Genomic DNA, 14,217 nt, shown 5'->3' on the forward strand with positions numbered 1-14,217 from the left:
TGTGCCCACTGTCCCCACAGCTTGGTATCATCTACAAACTTAATCATTGCACTTTTCACTCCCTCACTTGGCTGAATCAATTCAGAGCAGTGATTTGAATCACCAAATCGAATCACTGTCCCCTGAATTGGCCAAATCCAAAGCGAACACTATCCACTTCACAAGGCCTAGTACCAGGGTACTTTGGAACAGGGTAAGGTGGTGGAAACTGAGACATGAAGAGCATCTTTTTATGTGGTTCTAACAGGCTGTAAGACCCCTCTGCTGTGAAAATGTGAAGGATGAGAGGCGAGTAACTCACTGATTTGTACTACTCTTTTTATGGACAAGGGGAGTTGATATATAGTTTATACATGCAAATGACTAAAATAAATAACACAACTTGTTTCAATTCTTTTTATAGTGGGGGTTTTTTGGGGTTTTTTTTTACCACTTCAGCTAGTCTTTCCATCTCCCTGTTAATTGCAGATATCCTGCAGTCATATTTGTACCATGTGTCAGAGAGTATAATGAAGAATTATATAGCATCTATTATAATGTTTCATATATATCCCTAGTGTTTAAGACAGACTAAGTTTGAGCATGTTGCAGCTACCTGTAACACGCTCTGTGTCTTGAATTTAATTCCACTTTTTCTTTATTTAGTTTATACCCCTCCAGCAGCATATTTTCAATTAGATATATAATGCCTGCTATTACTGACTGACCAAATTCTTATTTGAAACCAATGAAGTTGCCCAGCTTAAACAAGGCACTGTGTATCTTACGAATAAAAGTATATGCAGGACTTTGACAGTTGGCTCTGTGTGTTTTCTCACTTTTATTACTAATACTATGAGTGACTGAGATGAGGTACAAAAACAATTAATTTTAAAATGCATCACCTTACCTTTAAATAACCGGGGCTGGGGTGGAATGGGTACTATGGCACACAGTTGACAGCCCAGAGGTTGCAAGTTTGAGGCCATAGGAAAAAAACACTCATCATGTGGCCCTGTCAGATTCCACTGAATCTACACATTCTGCAAAATACTTTGTCACAACAAGGACACAAAAAGGAAGGAAGGACCTCAAAATAACTGTTATCTTCTACTACATGCTCTGGTCATTTCTTTCTCTAGCAAGCTAGTTTTAATAAACAACTACTTTAAAGTTGCTCTGCTTACAAACTGCTCTACATAGTCTCGTCTGACTGAATGCTTTGCATCCAATCCTGCTTCTCAGTCTGTTTCTCTGATGTCTCCTCTGGGATATCTTGCTGTCAGCTTAAATTTCACATTCTCTAAATCAACTGGCTTACCTTTCCATTCAAATCATCTCCACTTTCTTCTGCTTCCATTACTGTTTAAGACATCATCCTCCAGTCCATCACATAATTCTTAACCTGGCAGCTATTCTGACCATTTCCTCTTTCTGGCCCTACTTTTTCCAAGCTGGGTCCATACTATATTGCTTCTTCTTCTACAGCATCTCTAGGATTCATCCTTTCCCATTTCTACAGCTGTAACTCATTCAGGTGATCCTCAAGTCTCATTTAACTACTGAACTTCACTGGCCTCTCCAATATCCTTGGAGCTCACCTCTGGTTCATATAAAACATCATTATTCCCCGTCTTCCCCTCAACTCTTGTTATCTCACCATTCTCTTTGTAGCCCTCCTATGATTTTCCTTCTTCCATCACACCATGTGAAGGCTTTTTATTGCATCCTTCAAAATCCTCTAAAACTCTGCCTTCCCTTTTTAACTGACCTTGTCTTGTTCCATATCGCCTCCCATTTCTGTTGGCCCCACCAGCAATGCTAGATTTATCTAGCTATTTTTCAGCTTCTCACATACGCCTCACTGTTTTCTCCTATGTCACCACCTTTGCAGGGAATGTCCTTCCTGGGCTTGTCTGTAAGGTTGTTCCCCTTTCTCTATCGGCCTAAAGACCCACTTCTGCCATGATGCCTACAGGGAAATTGCATGATTTATACTGACAAGTCTGTTGAATAAAGTGGGAATGATATATATAGCCTTAGGAAAAACCATGCCCAGAGCAACACCTTGATCACTCTGTAAGTTATATTTCTTGCCTCTATTTTTTGTCTATTTTTAGACTGCAACTTCTTTGGGGTGAAGACTAGGTTTTCTTTGTGATTTGGAAAGTGTTCGGCGCAATGTGGGAGTTGCAAGAAACATCCATAGCAAATAATAATCATCCTAATACAGCACAATGAACATCCTGGGGAAAAGCCTAAAGACCTGAGGGCTAAATAGTATTTTAAAATGTGTGAGAACGGTGCTCAGAATACATGCCTCTACTTTTGCACCACAGAAAAGCTTAAAATATTCACAAAATAGAAATCAAATCTCTTTCCTTCAGTATTTTTTCCAGTAAAAAAATCCTAGGAGATGTGTGTGCAAATGGTGCAAATGTGCTAACTGTTGATTACTAGGGAAGTGCACATTTCCAAGTCATTTTTAACCCCTAAAGATGGTCACTACAGGTTTAGGTAAACAGCAGAATTTTCAAAAGTGTTTAGTGCCAGCCTAACTACTTACATTAATGGCTAATTTGTGTGGGAGCAGTGTCAAATTACTACTGGGAACATCTACATGAGACACTATGTTGGTGTGGTGAAGTAGCTCATAGCTATGGCAATGTAGCAGTGGCAGGTACAAATGGTAATGGCGATGCTATGTTGCCATAGCAATGAGCTACCTTGTTATAGCGTGTCATTATGGTGATGTAGCTGCTAAAAATAAAAAAGTTCCACTGTGATGGTGAAGTAATGGCTGTTATTGCACTGTCATTTAGTACTTTAGCAAGGACTAAATAGGGGTGCACTGATAGATTTTTTGGGGCCAATGCTGATGGCTGATTTTTAGAGTCATATCAGCCGATACCGATCTGATTCTGATATGCAACTAGGCAGCTTGAAGACCAGTGTCGGGCTGGTAAGTCTGGTGTGGGGGAAGGGGTGGAGGGAGGGAAGGGGTGTGGGGGGGCAGACTGAGGGCCTCACAATGAAGGGTAGGCACTGCTCAGCTGAGGCGGGGCATGGGAAGGAGCTACAAGCGGCTCGTCTGGAGATTGCAGGTGGGGGGTGGCTCCTGACCTGCATGCACCCCAAGAGGGCACGGGGGGTGGTGTGTGCCTCCGGATCTACATGTGGGGTGTGGTGGGGTGGGCTGCCACTGCGGGCTGGGACCAGGGCTGCACTGGGCGCTTCCCAGCAGGAAGCTGTGCTTGGGGTAGGCAGCAGCAGAGCTTAAAGGGAGACTACGGTGGGGGGGGTGTCAGACACCCCAAAATTGGCCATATCAGGAAAAGCCCAGCATTGCCCCCAGTCCACAGTGGCAGCCCACCCCACTCCACCCCGCCCCATGTGCAGATCTGGGGCCACATGCCCCCATGTGTCCTGGGGTACATGCAGCAGTGGGAGCTGCGCCCCACCCCCTCCGGCACCCCCCAGATGAGCCCCTCACAGCTCTGTCCTGTGACCTGCCCTGGCTGTGCAGTGCCTGCTCCAGCCCCACTGTCTCCCTCACTGCAGGCGCCTTGATCCAGCCCCCCACACACCTCCTCCCACAACATCCTTACCAGACAGATTTTGCGCTCCAAACCACTGAACTGCGCTTCTGGCTGTGTGCATGCTGCACCTGTGCACATGTACGGTGCATTTAGTGGCCACATCAGGCAAAAAAAACGATTCCTAATACTGTCAATTTTCCCTATATCAATGCCAATCCAATATGGGACTGATGTATGAGTGAACCTCTAGTACTAAACAACTGCACCATGGAGGCACGTGTAGACGTGCCCACTGAGAGCCTTAGAATGCTTTGCCTCTGAGTACTGAAACCAGTTTGTGCAGCTGTGAGTGATGATCAGGTAGGAAGAAAGATTTCTCAGACAGTTCTACAAATTCAAAGCTAACACTTTCTCCATTTATTCTTCTTCTGTTTCCCAACTACTTCTCCTCTCCCCATTTTTTCAGTAACAACTGAACTATGTTCCCTATGCTCAACCCTGTGTCCTGTTTGGAATTTTCTCTCCCACAACTTGGAGGTACTTGAAAAATCACATGGGTCCCATGACTCACAGATGTTAATTCTCCAGCCTGAGCACACAGTTGTAGCTCTTTCCACAGTCCCAGAGGACCACTCACACACTACCCCTCTCTCACCAGGGTCCCACTCACTCCACTGGCTCTCACCCAACCTTTTTCATACTGTCCTCTGTCAGGGGCCCCACAAGCCGCTCGGCCTCACCTGGCTTCGGGCTTAGCTCTCTTCCCCTTGGTCAGCCCTGGCGCAGTCTGTTGGGTATCTCCCACTACCCTGACCTGAGCGTTGACTAAACGATTGTATGACTGTAGGTCTGTTTCCCTCCTAGCCCCTCGCCAGGCCATTCTGTCCCCACTGGGCCTCCTCACTCACCCACACTCATGGGGCCATTCTACTCAACGCCCCTCTCACACGGGGCCGCTCTACTCATTACCCCTCTCACATAGGGTCTGACTCGCACCCGCAGGCATTCCTTTGCCACCTAGGTGCAGCCCCAGGTCCCTCCTCTGGCCTGAGCTCTGCCTCAGGGCTCCTTAACTAAGCCCTGGGCTCCCCCTGCTAGAACACCACCAGGGATTTGGGGTTGGGGTTATTAAGGCACCCTGACATGCCTTTCACTGGGGAGGTAATTGGCCTGGCATTTCCTCGGGGCTCCCATCCCACTAGGAGCCCCACCAGACCATCCTTCTGGCAGGGTGCAGTTTTATGTCTTACCCAAGACAAGGGATCACCTCCTCCCCACTGCCCCTGCTCTTACCTCCTGACTCTGGATGGAGCAATCTCTCAGCCTAATGTTTCTTCCTTCCTTCCTGCAACAAACTACAGCCCAGTTTATATCCCTGGACCAAAATGGCTGCCCTCATCAGGCATCTTGCTGCTGCCTGTTTGCTGCTCTTAAAGTGGCAGGCACCCTAGGTGCCCTGCCACAGCCATCCATACCAGTGATGCTCCATGTGTGTTAAACAAATGATGCTCTGCTTAGTATTTTGTTCCATATTTCCAATATTATATTAATATAACATTTAAGTCAGACTAAAAAGAGTGTATCAACTTTTCTAGTGTGAAATATACTTATAAAAAAAGAAAATGTGAGCAATCAAATATTAATATTGTGCTTGCTCAGATCAGTTTTCATTTACCACTATGTAGATGTGATCTCAACACCTACACAATTCTCTCTCTGCCTCTGGAAGAAGAACACCTTTTCAGTTTATGAACTTTGTAAAATTTTAATGGGACTTTCAAATTAGCAATAACAACCCCAGAGGGAAAGATTTCGACTCTGGCAATTACATTTGACTTTAAAGTACAAAGCAAGAGAAAAAATCTGGAAAGAAAATCATATTGGTATAATTTGTCTCTGTGAATGTTCATCTTCAAAGTGGGAAAGCATTTAGTGGGGGGAAAAAGCTCACTGCCTTGTATAAACTGCAGACAGTTTACTGTCCTTGCTGCAAATCATTTTGCTAAGAACTAGAAAGCCAGCTAAGTGCATGGTCCAGATATGAGTGGAAACGCTTGGGGCAATTTGCTTTGAGTATAATAATTTTCTCAGCCTGAGAAATCTTACAAAGTCTTGTTTTCGTGAGATCCACATGAACCCAGAGAACTTTTAGAGATCAGCAGATTTTCTTGGACTTACAGGACATGCAGTGATACTTTGCTCCCACTGACTCATGCTCAGACTTTCTTCCAGGGTTGTGCATTTCTTCATCACCATGTCCCAGCCGCAGTAAGGATCCTGAGATCCAATACATGAACTGAAAATACAAACCAGAACAATCAGACAAAAGTATGAACAGTCACCTTTCACCACACATGCCAACAGTCCCTGAAAGGAAGCATTTCCTCATACTTTATAAGGCTAAAAAAAATACAGCAAAATAAACGCTAGTAATTATTACAATGAGCTTTGGTAGAGTGATGGGGAGACAGAAGGGAGGAATGCCAACTGCAGTAATAAATGACAAGAACAAAAAGCTAGATTCTCACAAATACAGAGGTAAATTTATCCTTCTGTATCGAGTATGTACTGAAAATTAGTAATCATTGAAATGCAGCAGTCAGTAATTTAAAAATCTATGTTGCCAGCTTGTTAAGTTTAGATTTCAGAAGGCAGGTTTCCTATGATTTCATTCTACTCTGAAACTAGTTATCACGTTAAAAATGCCCAGGAAATATACAAACAAAAGCTACATTAACAGCATGTGATTTAGGCTGCCAAGTCAAACACTCAAAAAGCAAGGAAATATCTGATTTGTGGTTCCCTGTACATCCTGAATTCAATTATTTACTGCATGGACATAATGATACCGTCTTTAATTACAATATCACATACTAATTTTCCACAGTTCCAGCTCCTGTGTCTTTATGTAAATCTTCTCATCTTTTGTTTTTTTCCAGTCACATTTTCCTCACTGCTTACATCTTTTTTTTTTTTTACCCTTTTCACTTCCAAGCTACAGTATGAAAAATACGCATTTAAGAAAAACAGGAAGTTACCTCATTGCACATAGGAAACAATAAAACTAACTGTGCACAAAGGGTTGTCAAAAGTGTACAGTAAGAAAACGGGGAAAGAACTGATAACTCCCTCTCTAACCCCATTCATTTAAATTAATCTTTGGTGCAATGGTAGGAATAAGAGGTGAATCTTTTCAACAGAATCGGGGACTTTAATTTGAGTGGCCGTTTAAACAGGCACTGCCTAGCTCACAGGCTTGGAAAATGCACTAGCAGCCCTGCATCTCTAGAAACTAGGCTTGCTCTGGAGTTTTATCAGAAGTAAAAATGAGTTTGTTCAACCTAGTCCCCAGTGGACATTCATAGTCATCTCAAAGACTTCGCACTATTTGCTATAACTGACACAACCAAAAAACTTTGCTCATTAGGGATATCTAGGAACAAAAAAAAAAGAAATTGGTTCATTATAACATACTCCATTTCTTCTAGTGCATCTTACACTGTGGCTGTTGGACCAGTAGGGGACAGATATTATCCCACCTATTAGATACATAAGTAGACTTACATGCCTATGTGCGATTCTATTCCACCCTGATCAAATCTCTAAAAAACAGTTGGTGCAAAATATGGGTGGATCCTCTTTCTCCTCAGCACTTTCTTGTGGCTGCACTCTAATGGTCAAAAATGTATATGCTCTAATGGATCTTCATGGCCTTGAACAGTGTTGAATATTGCTGCACAGTGACCAAGTTTATTAGATACCCAACAGGTGGAATAGAATATGACCCCCATTGCTTATTGTAAATGTCTATGCTTGTGCTGCTGCTTTTCTATTAAATTAGCAAAAGTGAATGATAGCTAGTTGAGTATCCTGTCTGCAAGTCATGCAATTGTCAATCACAGCCAGGACATCTGGTGAAATAATGTTTAAACAACAGTTTGTTGTTGACTAATAAAAGAAACTTAATCTAATCCAGTCTATCTTGCCATGAACATATCTTCCTTGCCTATTATAAGTTCAAGACAGGTTAGCATAATTGTTCTAGTTCAACAATATTAAAGGTCTGTTTAGCAAGACAGAAAATAAGGACTTAGGCGCATGACCCAGTACAGGTACAGGCTGGGGACCAGCTGGCTAAGCAGCAGCTCTGCAGAAAAGGGTTAACAGTGGACAAGAAGCTGAATATAAGCCAACAGTGTTCCCTTGTTGCAAAGAAAGCTAACAGCATACTGGGCTGCATTAGTAGGAGCACTGTCAGCAGATCAAGGAAGTGAGTCTTCCTTTCCCTCTATTCAGCATTGGTGAGGCCACATCTGGAGTACTGTGTCCAACCTTGGACCCCCCACTACAGGGTGTAGACAGACTGGAGAGAGTCCATGAGACAGCAACAAAAACAGTTAGGGGGCTGGGGCACATGACTTCTGAGGAGAGGCTGAGGGAACTGGGCCTATTTAGTCTGCAGAAGAGAAGATTGAGAGGGGATTTCATAGCAGCCTTCAACTACCTGAAATGGGGCTCCAAAGAGGATGGAGCTAGACTGTTCTCAATGATGCCAGATGACAGAACAAGGAACAATTGTCTCAAGTTGCAGCAAGGGAAGTTTAGGTTAGATATTAGGAAAACCTCTCTCACTAGGAGGGTAGTAAAGCACTGGGACAGGCTACCCAGATAGGTTGTGGAATTTCAATCCTTGGAGGTTTTAAAGACCCGGCTAGACAAAGTCTTGCCTGTGATGATCTAGTTGGAGATGGTCCTGCTTTGTGCAGGAGGTTGGACTAGATGAGGTCCCTTCCAATCCTAGTTTTCTATGATTCCTTTATACCTGTGTACTTTACATGAATAAAAAGTCCACCTGAATAGAGGGATCACTTCTCCTGGGATGCCTAATGACAAGGCGCTGTAATAGCACCTCCGTTTGCAGTAGGTACTATTACAGTGCTTTGCCATTAGTTGCTGAGGTAACAAGCAGCAGCCTGGCTTTCTTGAGCAAATAGCTACCACGGGTTAAGTTTCTTATACTAGTATAGTTTTATCCAGCAGTGGAACTATGGGTGAGCCACCAGAGCATGAGCCCCAAGCACCAACTCAAAGGAGATGCAAAAACAGAGCATCTACAACCACCCAGGTTACAGAATCTTTGTTTTATGCCTCTGATTTTAACCCATATTTTCCCGAGTGTTATTGCACTCTGGAGCTGAATGAGTTATGCTGATGTAAGGTGGTATACCATCTGTCTGCTCTTTTCTTAAACGGTTGTCAGGGCCAATTACACCACTGTAAGTATATACAATGTTCAAATCTTAAGTCAGAAATGAACATTGCTGTAGAGCCAAGTATATCAAATGTACATAATTTTGGCCTAGAAAGAAAGCATCACACATAGACAGACACTGAAAGATAGACACTTTTAAAGTGAAAAGATAAATCCTGCTCCTGTTGACTTAAGTGAGACGTGTATACTTCATTTCAATGAGGCCAGGACTTAGTTGCAGATTTCTGGCTTCTTCTTATCCAAAGAGTTTATACAGCCTGAGAAGCATCTATGTACATTTCCCTGTACAGATAGGTCTCTGCCCTGATCTATGGAGACTACATCAACATGTCAGAAGGGATTTCAGCTTTCTTCCCATTCAAACCTTTCTGCTCAGACTATCATACCTACAGGGTTCCACTTATTGTTAATTGTGATGTGGGCACTTTGTCCTTTCGTGACTGTGCTAAGACCATCAACTTAACTCATACAGTCCAAAGATTCTTTACTATAAAACCAGGACAAATTTTGAAACAGTGACACAGACATAATCATAGTATAAAATCTTTGTTACCATTATTATCATATTATGATCAGATACATTACAAAAAAATCTTAGACGTTTTACACATAGAGATTTTCAAATTGTTAATTGACATTTATTTCAGTGGACCAATATAGAAGGTTGAAGAGGAGGAATATAAAAAAGTGTGTGTGTGTGTGTGTGCACGCCAGGATTCCTATCTTTTGGGGGACAATCTATGAGTTAAAATTGAAATGTACATCAAAATATTCAGAATCCTGTTTAAATCTTTCCTGTGCTGTTCAAGAAAATGAAAACCTTAAAGCATCTAAGTCAGGGAGCACTTTTGCCTCTCCTTCTTTCCATCCCACTAAGACAATCAAAACAGATTTGGGTGTGATTCAGTCTTGTACTGTGCATTGACAATGCCAGCTTTAAATCTACAGACAGCTCCCTTCAAAGACAGAGTTGGGGATTTATGTATTATTTATTTAGTGAGGTTGTTTATACCACATAATTCTTTGAATGTAAATACTTTCAAGTGGTCCTGCTGTGATTCCTGGGGTATAATAATAAAGGCTACTTTAAGAGCTATACAAGAACACTCAAGTTTGCCATTCAGCTTTTCTTTCCACGAAATGGGAGATTTTAAATGTTAACCATAACTAATTTTCTGCTTCCAGCATTTCAAGAAACACACTTCATTGTCTACAATGGCATTATTTTCAACTCATTTCACATAAATATGTAAAGGGAGCAGTGTTAATTCTTTCTATTTTCTAAATAGGTCAGATCTAATTTTGTGGGTAGAGCTGGTTGGAAATTTTTCATGAACAAAGTTTCATCCAAAAATGCCAATCCATCAAGCCCAAAAAGTTTCATTTGAAAGAACTCCGGTTTGATGCATCGCCATATTTAACACATGATTCTGAGAGAACATGCTTGGATTCCTGACAGGTCTGCCCCTGATTTAGGGACCCAGATCTCTGGGTCTGGGACAGTTCATCTGATGGGATTCCAGGATCTGTAGGGGCAGCCAGCCAGGTCAAGGATGCCATGCTCAGTGCTGTGGACCCCAAGCTTGGGGCCTGAAAATGTTGTGATGGCCTCTCCAGGTGTATGCGTCCTGGACAAACTACAAACAAGCAATACCCAAAGCAAACCATTGGTTTCTATCCCATTCCAAAGCCGCCCCCCCCCCCCCCCCCAAAAAAAAAAAATATTCTGAAATTTCCCAAGAACTGGAAACTTTGCTTTGTGGCAGCTTGATTTGTGGTGTTACATTTTCCAAGCAATGACTATTTACAACCACTTGTTATTTTATGTTACTCTTCAGTTTAGACTGCTAGCAATACTTCCCATATTGTTTTAAGTGTAATAATATTCTCACTCTATCATAGCCAAACTCAGGGCTATCTTCAGAGTATTCTAAACTGGAGTTAACATGGGAGCAACCTGTAGATTTAAACTATTACATCTCTAGGAAAGTCTTCTGGGGGCCTACTCCAAAGTTAATGCAAGTGTCTGCATTTTAAAAACATAGCATTTTGTGCTCTTGAGGGCACCTGTTTCTAAGTCACTCACTCACTCAGGATGCAGATGGCATGATTTAGTAGGTGCAGAAAGATAAGACTGATTTGCAGTGGAATTGTGGATACTCCCCACTCCTGAACATCAGGCCTTCAGTGTCTGATGTTGAGCACCAGAAACAAATCTATCCAAAAAGTAAAGGCCACTTTGACATATCAGACTTAGGTGTTTTTTTGGAGAGAACATGACCCAAAATGGTGACCACTTTCCTGAAGCTACATTCTTGAGTTAAGTAAAAGCATCAAAGCACATTAACTGATCATGTCTAAACCATACAGGATACTTAGCTATTATTAGGGCACATTTAAGTCTCAGGTAAACTTAATTTTTAAAAAGAATAGAATGGTGGCAGGAAACACTTTCTTGTTAATTTCTATTTGTTCTCCAAGTCTAAAAATCCTCCAAAATTCATCTTGCATAGATCCCATAGGCTAGGGACAGACATTCAAAAGCCTGAGCCTGAATTTATTCAATCTTTGCAGGTTAGTCTAACCTGGCTAGGCTGAACCAGGTTGTAACTGGACAGACATTCTCTCTGATTAGGGAGGTCTGCCTGCACCATCTCAGGCTTTTCCCCACTGGCTGCTCAAGGGGTAGGAGTGTTGCCAGACCCCATCCCCCGGCTAGCACTCTAAGGCAAGGTGGGATGTGCAGTGCATGCATCTGTTGATGATACAGAGCTTTTCAATCTCTCTCCCTGCTTCTTTATACTGTCTGCAGCAAACTGACAGGCAAGCAAGCCAGCAGAAAGCTGAAAACAATGTTTTTCACCTCCATCAGCAAAACAACAGCCTCTCTCCATTAATTCAAACTCTTCTTAAACAGTTTACCAGCTGACCTGTTGATTAGCTGCAAATCCCATAAGCGGTCACTGTTCTGCCTGCCTGTACCAGTGAAACTGGAGAAACACATACGCACAGACACCTCTCAGCATTAGCTAGCATACCACATACCTAGGGTCCCTGGGACTGGGGTCTGTGCTGTGGGAGATGGGAGGGAGAGAGTGAGGGAGGGATTCCTGCTTGTGCAGTGAGCAGCGAGGGCAGAGAGAAGCTAGGCAGACCCTGCTGTACCTGCAGTCTCTGCCGGAGCTCTGGCCAGGGAGCAGAGGGGAAGGGCTAGCTCTGCTGTTGAGCAGACAGCCCTGCCCAGCCCATCCCAGAGAGCATGCTGGGATGCTGGGGGAGTCTGGTTCATCTTAAACCAGCAAGGGGTCTGGGACAGACATTGCATAAACTGGTTTGACCCAAATCAGTTAAGTCTGATACTACATTCAACCAGGTTTATTTCAAACCAGTTTCTGCCATTTTCAAACTGGTTTGTGTGCACTGAACATCTGTTCTGTTACAGGTTTAAACCAGTTTCTGATCACTTAAACTGGTTTATGTGTAATGTCTGTCCCTAGCACTAAAGGCTGAACCATCCTCATTGGATTAGATCACTTCATCATGTCTGTCTGCTACTATTAGCAAAATGGTCAATTGCAATTAATATCTGAAATTCTTAACATTGAGCATGAAAGCAAAGTGCCTGTGCTGGACATGTCAGAAGAATGGTCATGATGCTGTGCATCATGAGAAAATGACATGGAATGAAATGCATGCAGTGGTAATATCACAACCTGTCAGGTACCACAGGCACAGTAAGGAAAGAAATTATGACTGCTCTCTATATTTTTCTTTTCTAGGAATGAATAATGGCACCCAGAACCATACTGGAAATTTATAATACATCTTTCAAGTACACTACTTTTGACTCTGGAAAGATGGATCTATAAACAGGAAGATAAGGAAGGACAGACAGAGAGACAGAATCACACACACACACACTGATTGTAAGTGTAGGCTGCAGTGCTTGACTTTCTTGTTGAGACAACCTGATTCAGTTACATTTGCTATAAACAATTTTGCTACAGCAGATATGGGGATGAAGCAATTAATCTGAACTATCTGTCTGTCTTAACTTCAAATTACATTATTTCAGGAATGTTCCTCGTCTCTGATTCAACAATTTTGTCACAGTCCCACTCCAAAGAAATGAAGGCGCTCATAGTCAATTGAAAAGCATTCACAACTTTTGGAGACACTAATATATGAGATAAGTTAGGTTCTGCAAACTCAGTTTTTAATTTCTGTTGTAACAACATTTTGAATACAAGACTTTTAGTTATAAAAAGATTAGAGCAAGGCTTTCAAAAGTGATGAGTGATCTCAGAGAACCACTGGGAAACTTTTTAAAGGGGCCTGCTTTAGCCAAAAGTCTTTAAGCTTTTAGGATGTTTCAGATTAAGAAATCAAAACGGGAGTAATTACAACCACTTTTGAGACTCTTGGCCACAGTTCGTATACTTGCGTCAAGACTATTGTATTTCTCATCTATCCAAATGTTTAGTAAATTCCAAACAAAGAGAGTATTTTTGCCTTAGGACTTTCAGAATATACTTTCCCTTAAATTGGCAATGGAGGCTTCAACATTTTGTAAAGATTTGTCGTGGTAATACAAGTGGCATGTACTGCAAAGTAGAAGCTATATTGAGAGGCATTTGCCTGTGTCTTCTGGACTGCTTGAAGTAGCACAAGTCTGTGGAATACAAAATATTATAAAACCTATTTAAAACCATTCATTTTCTCAGCTTCACATTAAGTTATTTTATCCCATGCATTCTTTTTAACCTCTTCTTTCAGGTGCTTCTCAAATTTTTATTTTAGAACACATTCCCAAACATTAGGTGACTAGTAAAAGGACTTCCTGGAAGAAAATGTGTTGCTCTATAAATGTTGCAGCTGAATTTCAAACACTACAAGTTAGAGATAACTCCACTGCACTTAAAATATCCCCCAAGACTTCAACTTTATCTCTCTGTATAGATTAAAGCAAAGAAGTTAACCATATCATATATCTGAATACATGAAAACCACATGCTTTTTTCCCTATTCCTTAACTAACTTCTCATTTAAAAGAATAGACTACATAAAAGTATGTAGTTGAGATCATCTGCTTTTCATAACTTGGCCATACTAAAGGGGAAAAAACCCCAACTTATTTCTCTATTCCCAAGAGGCTATTGCATTAAAGATCTTCTGAGCAGCCCATAAAATTCTGTGAGTTTATCAGAATTCCTCTTTATCAAAAGAATTTGTTTACAATAAATTACATGCACACATATTTCACTACCAAATAGCTGAAAACACTGAAGAGCTATCCTGGGCTGAGTGGAAGTTAACTAGTTTGCTTCTGCCTGTTGTTTGGGCCTGGTGGAAGGGAATTTGAGCAATCCTGCCAAGTAGGAGAATGGAGGGCTGAGACTACTGAATTCAGGTATGATAATCAAGCTT

General features: G+C 41.9%; 1 protein-coding gene across 6 annotated transcripts in view; it reads right to left on the bottom strand.

The window, feature by feature from the left end:
- Positions 1-14,217, bottom strand: part of SEMA5A (semaphorin 5A) — a 629,987-nt gene that overhangs the window by 146,272 nt on the left and 469,498 nt on the right. For all 6 annotated transcript variants that reach the window (XM_059724459.1, XM_059724460.1, XM_059724455.1 and 3 more), the window contains one exon: positions 5,697-5,814. In XM_059724459.1, coding sequence (XP_059580442.1) covers positions 5,697-5,814 — 118 coding nt within the window. The remainder of the gene's footprint in view (positions 1-5,696; positions 5,815-14,217) is intronic.

This window comes from Alligator mississippiensis, chromosome 3 (assembly GCF_030867095.1).
Source record: "Alligator mississippiensis isolate rAllMis1 chromosome 3, rAllMis1, whole genome shotgun sequence".
Classification (NCBI taxonomy): domain Eukaryota; kingdom Metazoa; phylum Chordata; order Crocodylia; family Alligatoridae; genus Alligator; species Alligator mississippiensis.